The following is a 19472-nucleotide window of genomic DNA, read 5'->3' as shown; positions in this document are numbered from 1 at the left end:
CTACTACTACTACAAGCCCTTATGGCAACACCGTCCATACACATGCTGTCCACAAGGCGGCGACAAGACGCAGCATCCGTGTCTGCTCCATAGCTCTATGATCTGCTCTTGATTGGAATACAAATAATATCGACCAGACTGGATTATACTAAATTTTATCCTTCAACTTCTTGTTTAATGACCCATGAGTGGATATGCTCTGTATCAATTGTAAAAATATTAGACCTTAATTGACAAATGTTTAATATATTAAATAATAATAAATTTTACATTTTGGACAGAATAACCAATGTTACATCGTGCCCAGATGTCCCTACTGCCCACCCATCCTGTTACCACCCCAGCCATCGTCTATAATCTAAGACTCTCTGGTTACCACTATTGATACCAGACGTTAAAAAAAAGCTGATGGTGATGAATGACAAATCCTTTATTTACTAGGATGACTGCAACAGCACAAAACATTGGGACCACTTTATTTCAGGCCCAGTGGGGCATTCATTTGAGATTGAGAATATTACGTTAGATTGACAGTCCTATAAATTCAGGAGGGAGGGGGGGTAATGCACCGCACATATGACGTTTTATTCTAAAACATGTAAAATAAATGTAATACACATAACATGCTCCCAAATTATAATTGCAGGGAACAATGTCAAACTCCAAACAGGGATAATTTACAACAAGGAAATCAACATCTTGTTCCTCTGATCAGGGCAACAGTATCTCATTTAATGGCTTCAAATCAAATGTGCTACTTTAAGAAAATAAGGATAGTGTAGAATGACATCTGTCTGGAGCCAAAAGTCAAATTAACCATAATACTGCACATGCTCTAAGGCAGCCAAGGGTTGAGATTGAGAAGCTCCTCTACATGTTGTCCTTAACTTTAGCAAACGTTAACTATAATATTTTGAGGACTGACAACATATAAAATATAAATAAGGACAGGCTTGCTGAATCTATTTAACACACATTATAAAACAATTCTCTGTGATCAAGGTTGAGTTTAATCTATCGCTATATAGTATAGTTTATAGATTAGCAGACTTAAAATCTCAGTTTTATGAACTGCTATTCAGGAATATCGGTGTTTCAGATAAACACTTCTGCATGTCGTTTGAGAAAGCAAACGAACATGCTCACTTTCACACCTGTGTGATTTAACTCATACAGTACAGTACAGTACTAGCCTACTGCACATCTGTGCATCAGGGCTGATCAGGGATGTAGTAGTAATACTCACTCACCACAGTCAATTCCACTACAAATCCAGGTTACAAGGCTAATTTATACTTAATTGCACAACACAAGTATAAATAAACCCATAGTCAAGTCATAATGTTGGTATCAAATAAGTCATTATTGCTGACAGGAGAAAGTCATGTCTATTTAGCCACTATAGAAATAAAGGCACATTAAACATTACTTGCATTACCGTCTTAAGACCATTGCAAACAAACAATACTGTGAGACTAACAACACACTTTGCATTGGTCTAAGGCAGTAATGCAAGAATGAACACAAAAGGCACTACAGCATAGATAGAGCTTTGGTATTGGTGTCGAAAAGTGATATGAGGCTTGCAGATCAGCCAGGTAACCGGAGTAAAGCAGTCACTAAAACAAAATACAATTGTATCTCTTTACATAAAACGTACAATCTACAATTCATCAAAGTCCATGCACATGTTGGTGGGAATGTTAAAGCAAAACATATATGTATTTTCTTTTTTTGGACCAAAACGAAAAGACTGAGCAAAAATAATTCCTCAAACCTCCACTCTATGCTGGCACAGTATACACAAACTGCTTTGCCTTTAACAATAAAGCACATATGGTGATACACATAACAGTAATACAACCATAACAACAACAACAACAACTTTGCATAGGCACACAATGTGAAGTACAGAATAGAACATCTCTAGGATATCTAGAACTGTGATTAAACAGGGCTTTAGTACTGCCGGGGTGGTGTTTTTTTTTGTGCATCAGTGTCCGTAGCCCCTCACTCCTTTATGATCCCTCTATTTTCCATAGAACTTCTTGTTGAGCATGAAGATTAGCAGGTTGACGTTGATGGTAGCCTTGTCGAACAGCTTCATCACAGCCACGCCTTCATACTGGAGCTGGAGAAGATCCTGAGGGAAACACGAGCAAAGGAAATATAATTCACCAGAAGGATCGAAGTAGTTATCTGCATACATTCAGTGAGATTGTCAAATAGACAGGATAGCTGCCCATAGTAGTCAAATATTAGCTCCATTTGATGCAGCATGAAGAATATACTATATGGTTTAAGTTGTTCACAGAACACAAGCAGTGATTATTCATTTTAGTGCAAAATGAACAATCATTGATTAGTGCTACAAAAAACACATAACATACAGAGAAGATGACAAACATTTAGACACTTCATCTACATGGTCTTTGAAATACAACATGATCATACCTGGTATTCTAATTGTAACGTCTCCAAGTGTACGCCCATGAACTTGGCCTTCACATCAAATACTCCAACAGCCTCTGACGGCGAGATCTCAAATATGACATTCTTGAACCTGATAGGAGATACAATGAAAGGGGCACGAAGGAACAAGTTAGCATACAATTATGTGAAGAAAATGATAGCACACACACACACACGTGTTTCCTTCTTACTATAGGTTCCATAAAAGAAAAACTAAAACGTCTATGGTCAATGATACCGCGAAGAAAAACGAAAATGCCTATGGTGAATTATAATTGGTGGCTATTGGTGTCTCATATGTATCTCTGTCTCTGATCATCACTATGTAACATTGTTTTGTCTGTAGCTCAAAACACAAGACTGCATGATCCAAAAGCAGTTCTTGGATGGTGCAGCAGAAAGTGACTAGAGAGCTTTTAGGTTATTTTTAAGTTACTTTGATCCATGCAGTGGGGAATCAGAATCAACCAGACGAAGATCCACCATGGCTTGAACTGTTGGTTAATTCTGAAGTTTTCATTCTGAATGAAAAAGCCCTCATGTAACCGCAGCCAATGAAAGATTCACTAGCATAATCAAAATCAGAACTTGTAGCTATAAGTAAATCTTCCAATTATGTATTGACCTCTATACTCATAAAAGGTTCTTCAACGACATTTCAAAAATGGTGGTCATACATAGCATTAATATATCCCTTGAAAACTGCTGATGTGCTGCTCTAGTGAAGATGTTTTATTGTGGATTTCTACACAATTACAGACCGATATCTAACCTACCCTCTCTCTAAGCAAGATAATTGAAACTTTACAGATGCTACTACCATATCAGCCCTGGATCTTCTCCATTTAAGTGTCACATTCTATACAACGGACCATGACATTCTTGTAAATCCCCCCATGCTCGGCTGGCCTCTCAGAATGTGTTTTAAAATGCGTTCTACTGAACCGGTTTTGAACATATTGTGCTGGAAGGACATTTTTAATTAGTCTTGGAGAACATTATCAGATTAATGCAGCCTGACATCATTTTTGGTATTGCGCAAGGGAGACGCCTTGGGCCCTTGCTAATAATAACTGCTAAGCAGCCAACCAGAGAACACATCACTCCAGTCTTGCACAGACAACACTGGCTCCCTGTGTCTTTCAGAGTCAATTCTTCTATTTGTTTACTATCCCAGTGGGTTAGGGCCAACCGAAATCAGAGACTCCCGTCTGGATTGTGTTCCTTCACAAGCTGAACTCACCTGCAACTCTGTCCTACTCCTCCCAATCAACATTCCCCACAGACAGACAGCCTGTAGGAACATGCGCTCCGCCCTGCTTCCCTTCCCCCACCTGATTAAATGTTGTGTTCATATGGAGATGCTCGGCCAAATCAAATGCACGTCGGTGGAATTGTGCCTCTAGACTCTGCAGTGGTGGGCACGCATTTTGAGTTATGTATGAAAAGTGCTCAAGAAATTATGTTTATTATATGTAATTTATGCATTTGTTAATATTGTATGTATAATAGGATGTCTGTATTATTTTGTCTTATGTTTTGTGTAAATAATGAAGTTGAAACAGAATGTGGTACAACTGGTGTCAGAGGCATGCGACACCTGTTAACAGAGCATGGCTGTACTGACCGACATGTAGACCCAAAGAACCTAGAAAATGTGTGTGCTGTTGCGTCACCTACGGCAACACAAACTATGGAGGTCCTCATTGCATGTCCCACTGGAAAGAGATCCCCGGGCAGACCAAGGATCATATGGGAGGATTATATCTCCAAACTGGCCTACTAATGTTGCTTTGGAGAGGGAAGTCTGGAGCTGTCTGCTGGAGCTGTTGCCCTCGTGACCCGACTCCGGATAAGCGAAGGTGGATGTACAGTATGGATGGAAGAAGTGATATTGTATAACTGACTGTAGAACTCACTGGTTTGTCTGCAGGTCCTCTATTTCGATCAGCACACCCTTCTCATGGAGCCGAGAGGCGGTGTATTTGTGCGAGACTTGTTTACTCTTCTTAGTCTTGTTGTCGCCTGGCTTCTTTGATAACCTGTGGAGGCGAGAGATGACGAAGGGCTTAACGTCCATACTGTAATTATTAACCCGAGGTTGTAGATGGGCTATATTTGGTGAAGAGATTTGGTATTGAGTGAGTCTCTAAAACTATGACGAAAAATGTTTGTTGACTACCTTTTTTCACTGAGAAAAAAATAAGCTATGATGACTAAAACTAAGACCAAATATATTGACAATTTCGTCAACAAATAAAAACTAGACTAAAATGTTAGGGAGGGCCTGGATGCGTGGTTGCACTCTGAAAATAGCAGAACTATCCATTATAGATTGGCTATTTTCAGCATGCAACCAAGTGTAAAATCAGCCATTAAGACGTCATCAAGGCCATCAACTGTAGATAAAACTAGACTAAAGCTAGCATTTCAGATGACAAAAACGTGACTAAAACTAAATATTCTTTTTGTGAAAAGACTGACTAAAACTAAATCAAAATGTGCTGTCAAAATCAACACTGGTTCCAAAAACAGCTGAGGTCTGTTTTACTTTAAACAACAGGAGATCCTTACTTTCCCTTGCTGGCCAGATTGTCCATACACGTCTTGATGTACTGATTGTAGTAGTCGATCTGTACATTGTAAAAGGTGCTCTTTGAGTTGAGGGCAGAATTGGTTTGCTGTAGTTTTACTAGCTCTGCTTTCCTACGCTGACGATACCGCCGCTGATTCCTGATGTCCTGGAAACGCAGTGAAAAGGAAAGAAAGGATAAATTATAATTAATTATTATAATTAGGAAGAAAATGAACCTGAATGCTGGGCATGTCATAATAGGTGAACGTTCGATGGAAATATACCAACATTCACAGAACATAGCAGAGATTTGGTGAATAGGAACTAAACCAGGTGCCAAGTACGGCCCCTTGGGTGACCTCAGTCTGGCCAGTCAAGTATGTAAAATCCTTATACAGTAAAAAATATAAACGGTTTCATTGTGTAAACATTAACCCTGCCATAAAATGGCCACCAACGCAATCAAAAAAGTCAACTAAAGAACAATATTCCTATACAGGATCTCCTCACTGGTCAACAAAAACATCTTGAAGACAGAGTACAGCATCTTGCAATTGGTCTGGTCCACAAGATTTTCTACTTTACCAAGATACCCATGTACTGTACCTGTCTAAATACTTCCTTAATGTCAACGAAGTCCACACCCACACCACCCGAGAGAGTTCAACAAACCATGTGCAACCCAGATTTGGCACTAACAAGGGACAAAATTAATTTAGCTCCTATGCTACCAAAATGTGGAACACCCTACCAACAGTCATTAAGATATGTGAATCCCTTGACTCCTTCAAAACTGCTCTCAAAGGGCTGCAATTTGAAACTGGCCCACGCCCCTAATGTTTGATGAATTGAAAATTGTAATGCTTTATGGTGTCGTCCACTCACAGTTAACAGTTTTTGTATTGAGTTGTACTTGAAATGTACTGTAATTCTGCAAACTTTCAATCAATCAATCAAAAACCAAACACTGCCCTGTAAAACAACAGAAACTATCTGAGAAACAGCTGTAAGTTAGCTAGCGAGCCAGCCTACGGTTGTTTTAATAATTACTGTAATAATTACCCACTTAAGCCCTTCTAGTACAGATCTGAGGGGGCCAGCTCTGTAGAATTGTTTAACAATAATTCAACTCTTGAGAGCGTAGAATTAAACCAAATGGATCCATTTGGTTTAATTTCTTTCTCTCAAGAGTTAAAGATATAATAAGTGTCCATTTGTTTACCAACTGTCCATCATTTACCGCTCTGTACCTTGGCTATGTCGTTGATGAGGTCCTGGTAGCGGTTTTCTGGGTGGACCTTGCCCATCTCTGCCAGCCTCTGCAGGTTGCTCCTGATCTTGTCCTTCTTGCCCTGCAGGGTCAGGCTGTCGTCCACCACGGCGGGCTTGGCCTGCTTCATCTTCTCCGGCGTCTTGGCGTCTCGGATGGCCCTCCTCTGCATCGCACGCTGGTACTCCACCTCCTGTAAATCACAGCGGTCGTACGCATGCACGAATTAATTAAAGCAAAGATCAAGTCTCACGGCTGAAACGTTTTGTGAGGTCCTGATCTGAGATTTGTGAAGGACTCCTCCTCGCACTAGTGCTGCCGCATTCATTAACAAGCTAAAATATGTAAAACAATTATAATTATAATGATTTCGTAGCCATACGGCTAGCCTGTTGCAGAAATTGCAGGACCTTGGGTTTTTCTGGAATATTGAATAATGGATTGCATTTTTATATTGACCACTTAAAATACTCTTAATCTTAAAATAATTAATAGCCGTAAAAGTGTTATTTTGTTGTACTTGATTGGATTTTAGACTTTTGGGCTGTATTTTGCGTGTCTTAAGTACCAGGTCTTATTCCCTAACTTGAGTAAACTAAAGACCTGGAGGCGTGGTCAATGCTCTTTGGCCATTCAGAATAGCCAAATGGCATTGACCACGCCTCCAGGTCTTTAGTTTCAAAATCAGTGAAAATCACTGCCAGATCTGTAAAGATTTGGCATATATATATATATATATATTTGTTTCAAATGGGGGTCTGCGGGCTAATGAGTGTCAATTTGAGGGTCCTTGACATGAAAAAGTTTGGGAACCACTGACATACAGTATGACTCACTGTAACAGAGAATGGACATACAGTGTACACAGTACACCATGAAACAGTACTGCAGTTAACCATTTGTGGTTTATGGGTTCCCACACATTCATGTTTTTTGAGTGGTGCAACCACTCCCTTACGGAGCTATGCGTGTGGTTGGCTGCCTGGGTGCCTGGCTGGGTATGAGCACGAAAATAGCATGGCTGTTTTTCACCACCTGTGCGCAACCTAACACACACAAACACACATTAACTGTATATATGATGATTTCGGGTGTGCCTGTACAGTACAGTACAGTAGAGGGACCCCCACACAGTAACTCTGTCATTTTTCTACCGTTTCGGACGTGGGGTGGCTCGCCAGCACAGGTCCGGCACCCTGGCTGTGGTCCTGTGGGTCTGGAACTTCCGGGGACCCCCACACGTAGTTGCACCACTAACTTCACACGGGGGTGATTTTTTACCAATGAATTTCCAAAACCTTTCCAGAATATTTAGCTCAACTTCCAGGCCTATAGGGAACGCCTGCAGTTAACCATTTGTGGTTTGTATAACTCACTGCCACAGATAAAAGATGACAGGCAAGTCAATGATTCATTTACAAACTGCAATCCTAACTGGCTTCCTATAGACACCGGAGGATTGGACCGAGAGGCCACAGATATCGACGTGGAAGTCTTTATAGTTTTTACTTTTTATATAACCTAAGGAGTATGTTGTTGCAATGTAGTTGCCCCCATTCCCCGTCCAACAATCCCCTGCTTCCGTTCTGACCTGCTCAGGGCTGGCATTAGAGTCCAGGATCTCAGTCAGAGTGTCCCCAGGCTGGAACCGGATCACATCCACGATTAGCCTCTTGGTGCTGGAGAGAGAGTCAGGCATACGAAAACAATCTATGTTTAACAAATATAATGCCATATACGAGGGGTCTTGTTCAACAGGGGGTCCTCAGAGTCACTACAGGGGGGCAACGAAATCTTTGTGTTATGTCTTTTTTAAATTAACCACTTAAACCCCAGCATCCCTATTCTGAGTGAACTTTGTAGATATTTTTGGAGGTGTGGTGTAGACCTGTCACTAGACTAGAGGGACAAATGAGTAGACTTAAGTACAAACTGAGTCAAAGGTCAGGTTTAAATTATTGACAGTTAAAGTGGTTAAATGTCTGAAAATACACATTAACATCATCAATCCAACACTGATGATATTGCTGTCAAACAAGTCAATGAAACTATGAAAGCGTTTAATCTGCAGCATAATGTTATACAACATGTAGTGGTGGGGGTCACTGCAGCATCTCTTTGTCAGCTAGCGGGAGTCCTTGGGCAGAAAAGTGTTGAAGACCTGTGCCATACACTTGATAACACCGTGCATTCTTGTTTAAGTCTCAGAAGGAGAATGTAATCTAATGATTTATTATGACTCACTTGAGCAGCAGAGTCCTGGCGTCCATCTCCGTGTTGGCCTCTCCAGGGACGTCAAACTTGTTGGCCAGTGTGAGGGAGACCTCTGTCTTCCCCATGACCTCTTTGTTGGGGTCATCGGGGGGGAGGGGGTTTTCACCTGGGAACGCAAAACAAATCCCTGTGAGTGTTGTGCAGTTCAAAGGATGAGCTTGAAATGGTCTGATAAAGTTTACAGTTGCTTTTTTCTCACGGTAAAAAAGGAGCTTTATACTAGATGATAAGGTTGAAGTGTATTATGGACCAATAATATTCAGTTTCATGGTCAATGCCTTTGCTAATGCCTGTTCTAATCAGATTAATAACTAAATGTAGTGAAAACGTAAAGATAAAGGACGATGATTTGTGCTGCCGTCTATGAAAATTGCGCAACCTTTTCTGGCAATAGCAGACTGCTGTGTTTCCCCCCAAAGTGCACTCACCGATGAGGGACTCCACGGTGGGCACCTCCCCCAGGTCCTCTAGTAGCTCATGGATGGGGTCGTTGTGTTCTGGAGCAATGGCATCCTGGTGATCCAGCAGCAACTGACAAAAGGTACAGAACCAGTGTTAACTGTGTCGACTAAAACTAAAACATTTCAGATGTGACTAAAACTAACGAAAATGTATTCAAAAGACTGACTAAACTAAATCAAAATTTGCTGTCAAAATCAACACTGGCGTGTACACATGCATGCGGAATGGAGTGGGGTGATCTCAGGGGTGATGACAGTGAGAGGGGCATGTGCAAAGGCAAAATAATTTATACCTGGTCACTCGAAAACAATCGACATATCCGACCTGTTCGACGCGAGTGTCAAATATAAATGAGCCGTTCATTCGTACAGCCTAGACTCACTGTATGAGTGTTGATGACCTCGCCGATAGAGATGTAGATGACAGGTTTGGTGAGGTTGACCAGATCAGAGTACTGATCCACGTTGAACTTATCCTCCAACGAGGGAACGTCACATGCAGCCAAAAAGAAACGCCTGGAATGCAAGATGGGACGACGGATGAAATGAGACACACACAAACAATGAAAATCAATTGCAGACAGTGAACAACGTGAAGGAAAACAAAAGGTGACACACGGTGGAGAAACATTTAGGGAAAGGTGATTTGTTCTGTATACCATGCACTCTTTGAACTCTGCTGCAGTGGTTAAAAAAAACAATGACGAGTCCAGGTGTGCTTTTGGATTTTGGATTTTGTCACAACCACACATTGAAATCATCATCATACTATAATTAAGCCAATATCCGTCTGAATGAATGAATTAATGGATGTGTGTCACTGTAACAGGAACGAGAGCCTGAGTGACAACGCCAGATGGTAACAGCGAGGAATTCAACATCCAAACCGGAGTGCTGCAGGGAGACACTCTAGCCCCCTTCCTTTTTATAATAGTATTGGACTATGCTCTGAGACTAGCTAGTAAAGGAAGGGAGCCAGAGCTCGGCTTCACTATCGCACCCAGAAGGTCTATGAGACACCCTGCAGAAACCCTCACAGACCTGGACTACGCTGATGACATCTGCCTGCTATCTGACCAAGTAAGGCAGGCACAGGCTCTCCTGACCAGAGTGGAATTGGAGTGAGCTAAAGTTGGCCTCAGGCTAAACGCAAAGAAGACCGAGGTCATAACCTATAACATCCCCCAAGAACATTTGCCCCTAACAACAATAGAGGGTACTGCGCTAAAGGAAGTCAGTGACTTTAAATACCTGGGCGCATGGGTAGGCTCCACAGAGAAGGACATTAAAGTGAGGAAAGCACTTGCCTGGAGAGCTCTTAATGGTATGACCAGTGTGTGGAAATCCAACCTCCCCCGACATATCAAGATCAGTTTCTTCTCTGCGACCGTGGAATCTGTTCTCCTCTATGGATGTGAATGCTGGACACTAACGCAAGCCCTACAGAAATCCCTGGATGGGTGCTACACCAGAATGTTACGTGTGGTACTGAACATCCACCAGGACGAGCACATCACCAACAAGCGTCTGTATGGAGCATTACCAAGTGTATCAGAGAAGATAGCAGTAAGGAGGATGAGACTAGCTGGCCACTGCCACCGACACCAAGAACTCCCGGCCAAAATATCTCACAATGGGTAAGGGCTAGTATACAACTTTACAAAATGTTATAATATTATATTGTACTTTGTGAGCTCTCATTGCCCAATACAGAGTCAAATTCTATACCCAAAGAAAATACTAAATATTTGAACCACTATCAATCTGGTGTCGCCATTTTCGGGCATGAAATTATAGGTGATTATTTTTATTTTTTTACTTCAATTTCTGGGTACGAAATTTGTCAATCTCTGTCAACACATTGTATTATATATATCGGACATCTCTATGAATACAGGTGTGCCTAGAGTTTGTGACAGCTTGGGCACAATCACAGTTTGAAAGCCATTGTGCTCTCTATTGTACATCAAAACGCAACAAACGTTATATGCTGAACACTCAACATAGTTGAGTGTATGTGTAGCGAGTGTGTGTGTGTGGGGGTGGGGGGGGGCAAACTCCGTCTTTTAAAGTGAACGCATATGCAGGAACTGGGGTTTATACTAACAGCTGCTCCCCAGACCACTGGCTTATTAGTTTCAAAACAGAAAACGAGGAGACAAACAGGTGCGTTGAAGAGTCACACCTGAACTTCTGGTAGGAGGTACTGAGGTACTCGTCAATGGAGTTGAGGTCATCTGAAGATATAAAAATCACACCTGTGTGAACCAAGTGGTGCAATTCCCCTCTCTCTCTCTCTCTCTCTGCTCCGTTAGATTAGCTTTATTATGGACGCGCTGCAGGCAGACTAAAAGCTGAATAAGTCCTAATCTACGGAGCTCTCCGTGGTTTGGTCAATTAGCGCGATTTTCGGAGGTCTTTGCTGATAATCCGGTGGTCTAGATGGAAATATTGGTGCTTTCTAGAGCAAGGATGGCTGTATTTTAGCTCGCTAGCATTGACGCTAGCAACAACATGTTGCTGTTTCTGTGCTGCGTGCGCAGCCTCACAGGCACCAGTGGTGCACTCGCACATGCATGGCACTACACACACGGGTGCGGGTGTGCACGCGCACGCATGCGCACACCACTCATGCTCATTGTATGTATGTACGTACGTACGTACGTACGTACCACGGTACACGGAGCTGTAAGCTGGATGTTGAAGTGGTTTGCACCACTTAAAAACCTAGATGCCTCATTGGCCGCTGCAGTTAATTGGAGCGACCTGGATCACACACGAGGGCAGAAGTGCGCCGGAAGTGCAGAAGGCACACCGCCACTGGCCAATCACAGTGCATTTCTGGGACTTATCAATTCAATTAAGTAGCTTTATTGGTGTGAGAAAGCTTCTGCGTGCGTCACAGAAGCTAGACTCCTCTAGATACAGACGCCCCAGAGCCGAAGGAGGCTCTGGGGCATCTATGGTTGAGGTGGGCGTTACCTGAACTTCTGGTAGGAGACACTGAGGTACTCGTTGATAGGGTTGAGGTGGGCGTTATCTCCGAGGAACATCTTGTTGGACGCCGCGTGCTGCAGCATCTTGGCGATGGAGCCCAGGTTCCTCCGCTGGTCCGTGGTCAGCTGACCTCCGGCCGACATGTCTATGATGTCGAAGGCGTCCGGGGCTACGATGGCCGGGTTCATGTAGCGGTAATACAAAAGGTTCCCCACGATCTGAACAAAAACACATATTTAAGTGTCCATTTATCTTAAGTGATCTCTCTCTCACACACACACACACACACACACACACACACACACACAAAACAAACAAGTAGAAATATATTAGCATGTAAGACAAATAAATAAATTATTTATTAATAAACAAATACATATAAGAGAGTATGTGTGTGTGTGTGTGTGTGTGTGTGTGTGTGTGTGTGTGTGTGTGTGTGTATGTACGTATATAAACACAATTACACATTAAGGAATAAGTATTCCATCTTCCATTGATTAGTGGGTGTGAATTAGAGATGGGAATGATTAAACCGATGGACTCCTTACTCCAATTTAGTTCTGAATTAGTTCAACCAAATTAAACCAATACAGCGAGTTGGCTCATCCATACACCTATAGAAAGGCAGATTTGCCAGAAAAGGAAAACAATAACTTTTAATAAATGGGGGTTGTACCAGGGCAGTGTTAATCTTTAGAATATTATTATTATTCTTAATAACAACTAGTTCTATTAAGAATCCAGTCATCTAAAACCTTTCTCAGTTTAATCCATGATTTTGTCTCTTTTGTTTTATTGTTTTAGGCCTGTTGGTTAGATGGGTTAATAAACAGAGGAAAGTAGTTAGAATCCCCATTCCTGGTTGGAATTACTGAGGAGAAGGAAGAGGAGACAGGAGGAGAGCCATGAGAGGTGGTGTGGCTCACCTTTTTTCAGCAGGCAGAGAGAAGGACACCCCCAACAAAGAGGCTGGAACTAGTCAGACAGCAAGGAACAAAAGCCAGGGAGAATAAACCAAGAGAAAGGAAATGATGATAAATAAATACAGGAACAAGAGGAATGAATAAGACAAGAACAGATAGAGAGGGAGAGAGAAGATGTTTCAGTCAAGACGACAGGAACAGGAGCAATGCTTTTGAAGCTTGCCAGGGTGGAAGGATAACAATGTTGTCAACTCCAAGCTGGTGAGAAGACAAACCTTTAGCAACTCATCCTCTGTGGCATCGGGAAACTTCTCATGAATGCTGTCCTTCAGCACCTTGGCGATGAAACGCATCCCATACCTGGGGAACACAATACAGATAAGACTGTAGACGCCGAAGTCTTGGAATTCAGACCATATTCACAGCGGCCATTTTGCTCTGACGTTACACTAAGGCTGTACCCTAGCCCTTTTTTTAGGACTCGAACTTCGGCAGGAATTTTCGAGCGAACATGCGAACAATTAGTTTGTAATTCATTTTAAAAATAACCTGGGGGGGGTGCATATGGACGTTTCTACTCTGCCACAATGTTATGCTTCCCACACACATGATGCAAAGGCAGATGCAAAAGATAACGATTTGTAACAGGGTATTCGTTAAGCAGCTCATGGAGGACGTTTGTTAACAGCTGGGCTGATGAAGACCGTATAGGTCGAAACATGTCGGTTGAATAAAGTTTTCCTCCTTTCTAACCTTTAAGTGTGCCCCGATCTCCGCTTTGTTCTATAGTTTACCAGTAAGGTTGAATAACTTACGGAATCTTGTCCACCGAGACGACGATAGCAGACAGGAACTTGTCTGTGACCGTCCTCATGTTCTTGATGGACGCTTCCAGTCTGGTCCTGACCTCCTCGTGAGACATGGCCTGCTCCGGGGTCACGTCATACGGCAGTTTACTGTAGTGATGGGACCACAATCGTTATTACCTTTTATTGTGATAACCAAAAAAAACACTCATATCAATTCTCCAAAAATAGCAGATCTACAAGCTCTCGTTATAATAGCAGATCTACAAGCTCTCAACGAGATCTTGTAGATCTGCTATTTCTGGCAAACGTTCCCCCCAGAATAGGGATTATATCATTAATCACATTATCATGATGATTTTTGCCACAATAATTGAAACGTAATTTTCATATCGTCCATCCCTAGTTTACTGTTGGGGATAAGAAGGGGTGGATGGGGAACACCAAATGGTGGCTCACTTTTTAATAAAATTCCATTTAGTTTTAGTCAAACTTTAGTCATCTGAAATGTTATACTTTAGTTTGCCCGTTTAGACCTGAGGACGATTCTACAATGTCAGTGGTTTTCAAACATCTTCATGTCAAGGACCCCCAAATATATATGTAATTGGCTGCCGACCCCAATCAGAAAATATGTTGTTCCAGGGACCCCCCTGCAGAAGCAAAGATTTGAGTAAAAAATATATATTCAAAGATCTTCGCCAAAAATAGCAGATCTACAAGCTTGTAGATATTCTATTTTTCAATATCTAAAGTATAACTTAATGCTTTTTCTCTTTTTGTTTTTCCCTGTATTCTTACAGAGACTTGTTTTTGTTTTCTTTGTTTGTCATATATTATTTGGGCAAAATAAGCTAATTAGCTTCAGCCTACAACTTTTTTGGTCATAGAAATGTATCTTTATGTATATACCGTTTCATTCTGTACATGAACTGAAGACCAAAATAAAAGATTGAAAGTGAAGTGAACACCAAAAGGGGTTCCCGTACTGAATGGGTTAGTTGACCAAATATCATAAGATTTTAGTTTATTAAATCTGCAGTTGAACTACAGTGTATTTTTGGCAGGCCTTGATGGCGTCGCAATGCCTGAATTATACTTGGGATGCACACGCAGATTTAGTCTTAGTTTTAGTGATCATACAATAGCTTAGATTTTATTTTCGTTTTATTTAGTTAGAAAAAAGGCAGTCGACGAACATTTTTCACAGTTGACGAAGTGAACAAAGTCAGAACTTGTCGCCAGGCCTCAGGTCTCACCTGGCCTCTCCAGTCTGCGTCTCCATCTGGTTAACCCAGCTCTTGTAGATGTCCACGGGGTCCGTCTTGATGTTCAAAGTTTTGTCGTCCATGATCTCCTTGACGACCGGCGCCAGAATCTGTCGCAGTGCATTCTGGCCCCTCGCCCCTCGGTTGAAACTGACGACCATCTTAATGACCGTGGGGTTCCCTGTGACTATCTCCTGGATCTGGTCTACTTTAGATCTGTGGACGGAGATTAGATTACATTGCACTTTGTTAATCCCAGGGAGATAATTCAAGCATTACGGCAGGTCAAGATAACACATTCTAAAAATGTCTTCTACATCCTGACAGTTTTCTGAAAAAGCTATGTTTCTATGTCAGTCGTTCTTCGATTTTTCAAAAATAGCAGACCTACAAGCTCGTAGCTTGCCACTCCGTGGCGCACTATGAGCTTGTAGATCTGCTATTTTTCAATAGCTAAAGCATATCATAATGCTAACACCAAAAGGGGTTCCCGCCCAAAATGGGTTAAAGCAGAAGTCATCAAAATAAATGCTGCCTGGATATAACGGATCTAGTATTGGTAATAATAATAAATCACCCAGTCACTGTGAGAGTCAATGTACATTCCCTATCTCTTATGAGTACTTCCCCACAGTCAAACAGTGATTATATAGTTAGTGCTATGCTATGTATAGGCAATACTTAATATAGTATAGCATGAATAATATGTAGTCAATATGTACAAATGCACTCTAGTACAGACAGACAGACGACATATAGCATGCATTCTTTGCATTTAGTTAACAGCTGCGTTCCTTCCTCCCTATTAGGTCTCATGCAGCAGTGGTGGGAAAAGCACTCAAAGATTTTACTTAAGTAAAAGTACTGCAATACAGAAATAGTAAGAGTCTGGAATGCAACATTTACTTGAGTAAAATAGGAAAATAGCAGATCTACAAGTTCTTTTCAATTGACCTATAGCTAAGCCCCTCCCCAAACTGCTATGGTCCAATCACAGCTAAGCATAACATGGGTTAGACAAACCTCTCCCATAATAGTTGTCCTATATGATAAAACATTGTTTTAAAAGAGATGCCACACACATTGTTGGCGGATTTGGAAGAGATTTTGAAGGTCTGTTTCCAAAAATGAGCCAGTATTTAATGTGTAAAATCCATGATATTTTCATTGGAATGAATGAGCCCGGCGTGTGGGAGGGGCCGGGTCTTAGCTATAGGTGAATTGTCCGAAACGTATATAGGGCTGAAGTGGTTAATGCATGTTTTTGTAATAATCATCAAAATCTACAAAAGAACTAGTAAATAAAGTTTTCAAATAATTGCAGTAGAGTAAAAGTACAATATTTGCCTATGAGATGAGTAGAATAAAAGGTACTTGAAATTGGAAGGGAAAAAAGTTGTACTTAAGTTAATACTTAGTTGCTTTCCACCACTGCCATGCAGAGAGCGTCACACTCACTTAATCTCCTCGTGAAGGGCGGTTTTGAAGAGCTTGAGCAGCAGGTACTCCTCTCTCTGGTTGGAGGCGTAGTTATACAGCGTGAAGATCACAGTGTCCATGAACTTAGTGGATTTATTCTGAGGCATCTGGAAGATCAGCTTGGCCAGATACGTGGGGTTGGTCTGAATGACGGGCAGAAAGACGAAGACAGAGGAATGGTTCAAATGTGGCTAAATCAAGACTTTAATTCATTCCTAATTCCTACATCTACTTGCTTGCAAAAGGCAAATAATTTTGCCACCGGCATCTGCATCTCATCTATTATTATAATGCTGCGTTCACAATGGCAGATACAAAAGACACAAAGATACACAGCATATTTGTACCTTTTGTATCTGCCAGTGTGAACGCAGCCTTTTACCAATGACTATATGGTCTGCTGTTCTAGCAGACCATATAGTATTGTACTATTAAAGGTAGAGTAAGTGATTTCACTCAAAAAACCTTAGGTTTCGTTTTTGGCTGTGGGACCTAAGCCTTCGTCCAATCAGGATAGAGTCAAAAACGAAACCCAAGGTTTTTTGACCCCCAGGGGTTAACTGGGGACAGGGAGGAACTCCTTATATGGTCAGCACACTATATAGTAGAGAGGATTATCACAACAAAACAAAAAAATAAGTGATATTTGAATTAAGTGAAATCACTTACTCTACCTTTAAGCAATATTACACAAGAGGGTGTTCTTTATTGGGGTAAGTTCCTACGGCACCACAGGCATGCATTAACACCCTCGAGTGTAATATTGCAATTATACAACAGTTACCCTTAAAACTAAGAGAATCGCTGAAAAATAAGAATTTGTCAATGACGGATATAGTCACTACGACCACAAATATCCCAAGAAACTAGCTAGCCTAGCCACCAAGTCTGCGGTCTCTGAGAGAAAAGCACGGCTGAATTCTTTGTTTTGATTAGCCGTTCCTATATTATGGTTTAAGCATGGCTAGAAAGTCGTTTCAACCAATCAGATTGCTTCCTCGAAACAACCCGTTGTATAATTGTTGTTATATTATGCTATTTTTCTTCTTCTCTGTATGCTTGTTTTTTTGTATCTGACCTTATACAAGCATATAAAGCCTTTGTAAATGCTTTATAAATAAAGTGTGATTGGATTTGATTAGATTAGATTTGATACAAATAGACCCTCTTGAACTTGAACAAAGGTATGTTTACCTGTAAGAGATAGAAGAGATACTGGTAGGCTTCCAATTTGATCCTCTTCTCCTTGCTGAGCGCCTTGAGGCCTCCTCTCTGCTTGTTCATCATCATCAGGTTGGACAGCTGGCCCTTGTTCTTCTTGGTGAGCTTCTTGCTGTGGGAGACCACCTCCTGCAGCGTGATCTTGTTCTTGACCAGCAGGCCGATCTTGATGTCCATCAGGTTCAGGTCGTTCTCCAGCTGCTGGTTGGAGCGGATGTTGGTGACCACCTCCTCGCGGAGCCTCATGAGGTCCAGCTCCTCCTGGAAGTCCTGGTCGCTGTGGTCCAGCAGGTGGACGAACTTACGCACCACAGCCATCGGAGGGTCGTCGGCGTTGACTGTGTGACGAGAGAGGGGGAAGTTATGTATAGGTAGACTTCAAACTGCAATAGGCTCTATGCATGCACAACATTTTGGAAACAACTTGTCCTACTTCCGGGTCTCTTCAGACTTCTTTCACAGGCGTTACCGATGATACTAATGTAATGAAGGCTAAATGTGCTTAAATGTACTTGCAGACAAATAATGTCCAAGGCAAAAGCATTATTAGACGAATTCGCAGCAGACCATGTGCACAGCTCACTGTTCAATTGACTTTATTACTTTTTTCCTCCACCACTAGATGGCAGTACAAACAATATGATCCATTACAAGGACAAGAACTTCACTATTCTTAAACTATGAATAGTTTTGCCTTTTAAAGGCAGCACAGCATATGTGCATAAAACTGCACTTTAACTGCACTTTAATAGAATTGCCAAATTTAATTTGGCAATTAAATTTAAATACATTTTTGTTCGGCCAAAAGCTCAAAACTGTAGGAGCTTATTTATTTTGGACCAAAACAAAGAATATCTTTAATATGTTTTAAATAATGAGATGACGATTCAAAACGTTTCTTAGGCTGAGAATGATCCATTTTATTACCATGAAGTTCACCTGCCATGGTGGATGCAAACTCACCCTAGCTAGCTGCACATGGCATCTTAGCACTCCTTTAAAAACCTACTCATAGCTAGGAGTGTAACAGTTAATCTACTAATGGATTTAATTCATTATTAAAGCTGCCATTATTATTATTCGATCCTACTCACTCAGTGTCTTGTAGTCATCCCTGGCTTTGTTGGCTCTGATGAAAGCCTGAATCTTCACCACGTCTTTGATCTGCAGCAGAGCAAAATGCAATCACCTCACATGGCTGATCAATTGGAGGTTTAGACACAAAGACAATAGCGTGGAGGAGGCCCACATCCCCATGACTTTTGCATGTTATTGAGAGCTAAATGAGCATCCCATAAAGTCCCAGAGGACTGGGAGTAAATGTCAGTGGGTGCATCAGGGGACAGTGATCTACAGGCAAGCTCCACATGCTTTCATTAGAACAGGCTCCTCATTGGACTTGATCTCAGCGCTATCCTTTGTGACTTAAAATGTTCTACATGACCTGCCAGTTCTGATCTATAGTGGTAGTAAAACAGTTCTATAATCTGACTCGATTTGCAGCAGTATAGAGAGCATGCACATGCATCAGTTTTCCACCGATAACACGCCACTCTCATAGACTGAGTGGCAAAACATTGAGCAGCAAGGAGAATCACTCAAGGGTCCTGCGTACAACCCGTTTTTCTAAATTGCACATAATGCAGGAGCACACAATGCAGCAGTACCTTTCCGTACAGCTGCAATGTAGTTGAGTTTAATGTTATTTAATACAATCTGATTTGTT

General features: G+C 41.5%; 1 protein-coding gene across 1 annotated transcript in view; it reads right to left on the bottom strand.

Annotated features, from left to right (window-relative positions):
• Window positions 1-226: 226 nt before the first annotated feature.
• The window catches only part of iqgap1 (IQ motif containing GTPase activating protein 1), a 72860-nt gene continuing 53614 nt past the window's right edge, over window positions 227-19472 (bottom strand). The window contains exons 22-37 of the mRNA XM_080769301.1: window positions 18841-18910; window positions 17720-18084; window positions 16505-16668; window positions 15038-15262; window positions 13788-13928; window positions 13248-13332; window positions 12035-12267; window positions 9436-9568; window positions 9020-9122; window positions 8562-8697; window positions 7909-7996; window positions 6298-6510; window positions 5047-5213; window positions 4392-4514; window positions 2455-2563; window positions 227-2143 (exon numbers count right to left, since the gene is read on the bottom strand). Coding sequence (XP_080625427.1) covers window positions 2030-2143; window positions 2455-2563; window positions 4392-4514; window positions 5047-5213; window positions 6298-6510; window positions 7909-7996; window positions 8562-8697; window positions 9020-9122; window positions 9436-9568; window positions 12035-12267; window positions 13248-13332; window positions 13788-13928; window positions 15038-15262; window positions 16505-16668; window positions 17720-18084; window positions 18841-18910 — 2469 coding nt within the window. The 3' untranslated portion in view covers window positions 227-2029. The remainder of the gene's footprint in view (window positions 2144-2454; window positions 2564-4391; window positions 4515-5046; window positions 5214-6297; window positions 6511-7908; window positions 7997-8561; window positions 8698-9019; window positions 9123-9435; window positions 9569-12034; window positions 12268-13247; window positions 13333-13787; window positions 13929-15037; window positions 15263-16504; window positions 16669-17719; window positions 18085-18840; window positions 18911-19472) is intronic.

This window comes from Protomyctophum bolini, assembly GCF_963924005.1.
Source record: "Protomyctophum bolini genome assembly, chromosome: 1".
In the NCBI taxonomy this organism is placed as follows: Eukaryota; Metazoa; Chordata; class Actinopteri; order Myctophiformes; family Myctophidae; genus Protomyctophum; species Protomyctophum bolini.
Note: the sequence above shows the minus strand (reverse complement) of the source record. Positions and strands in the feature narration are given on the sequence as shown.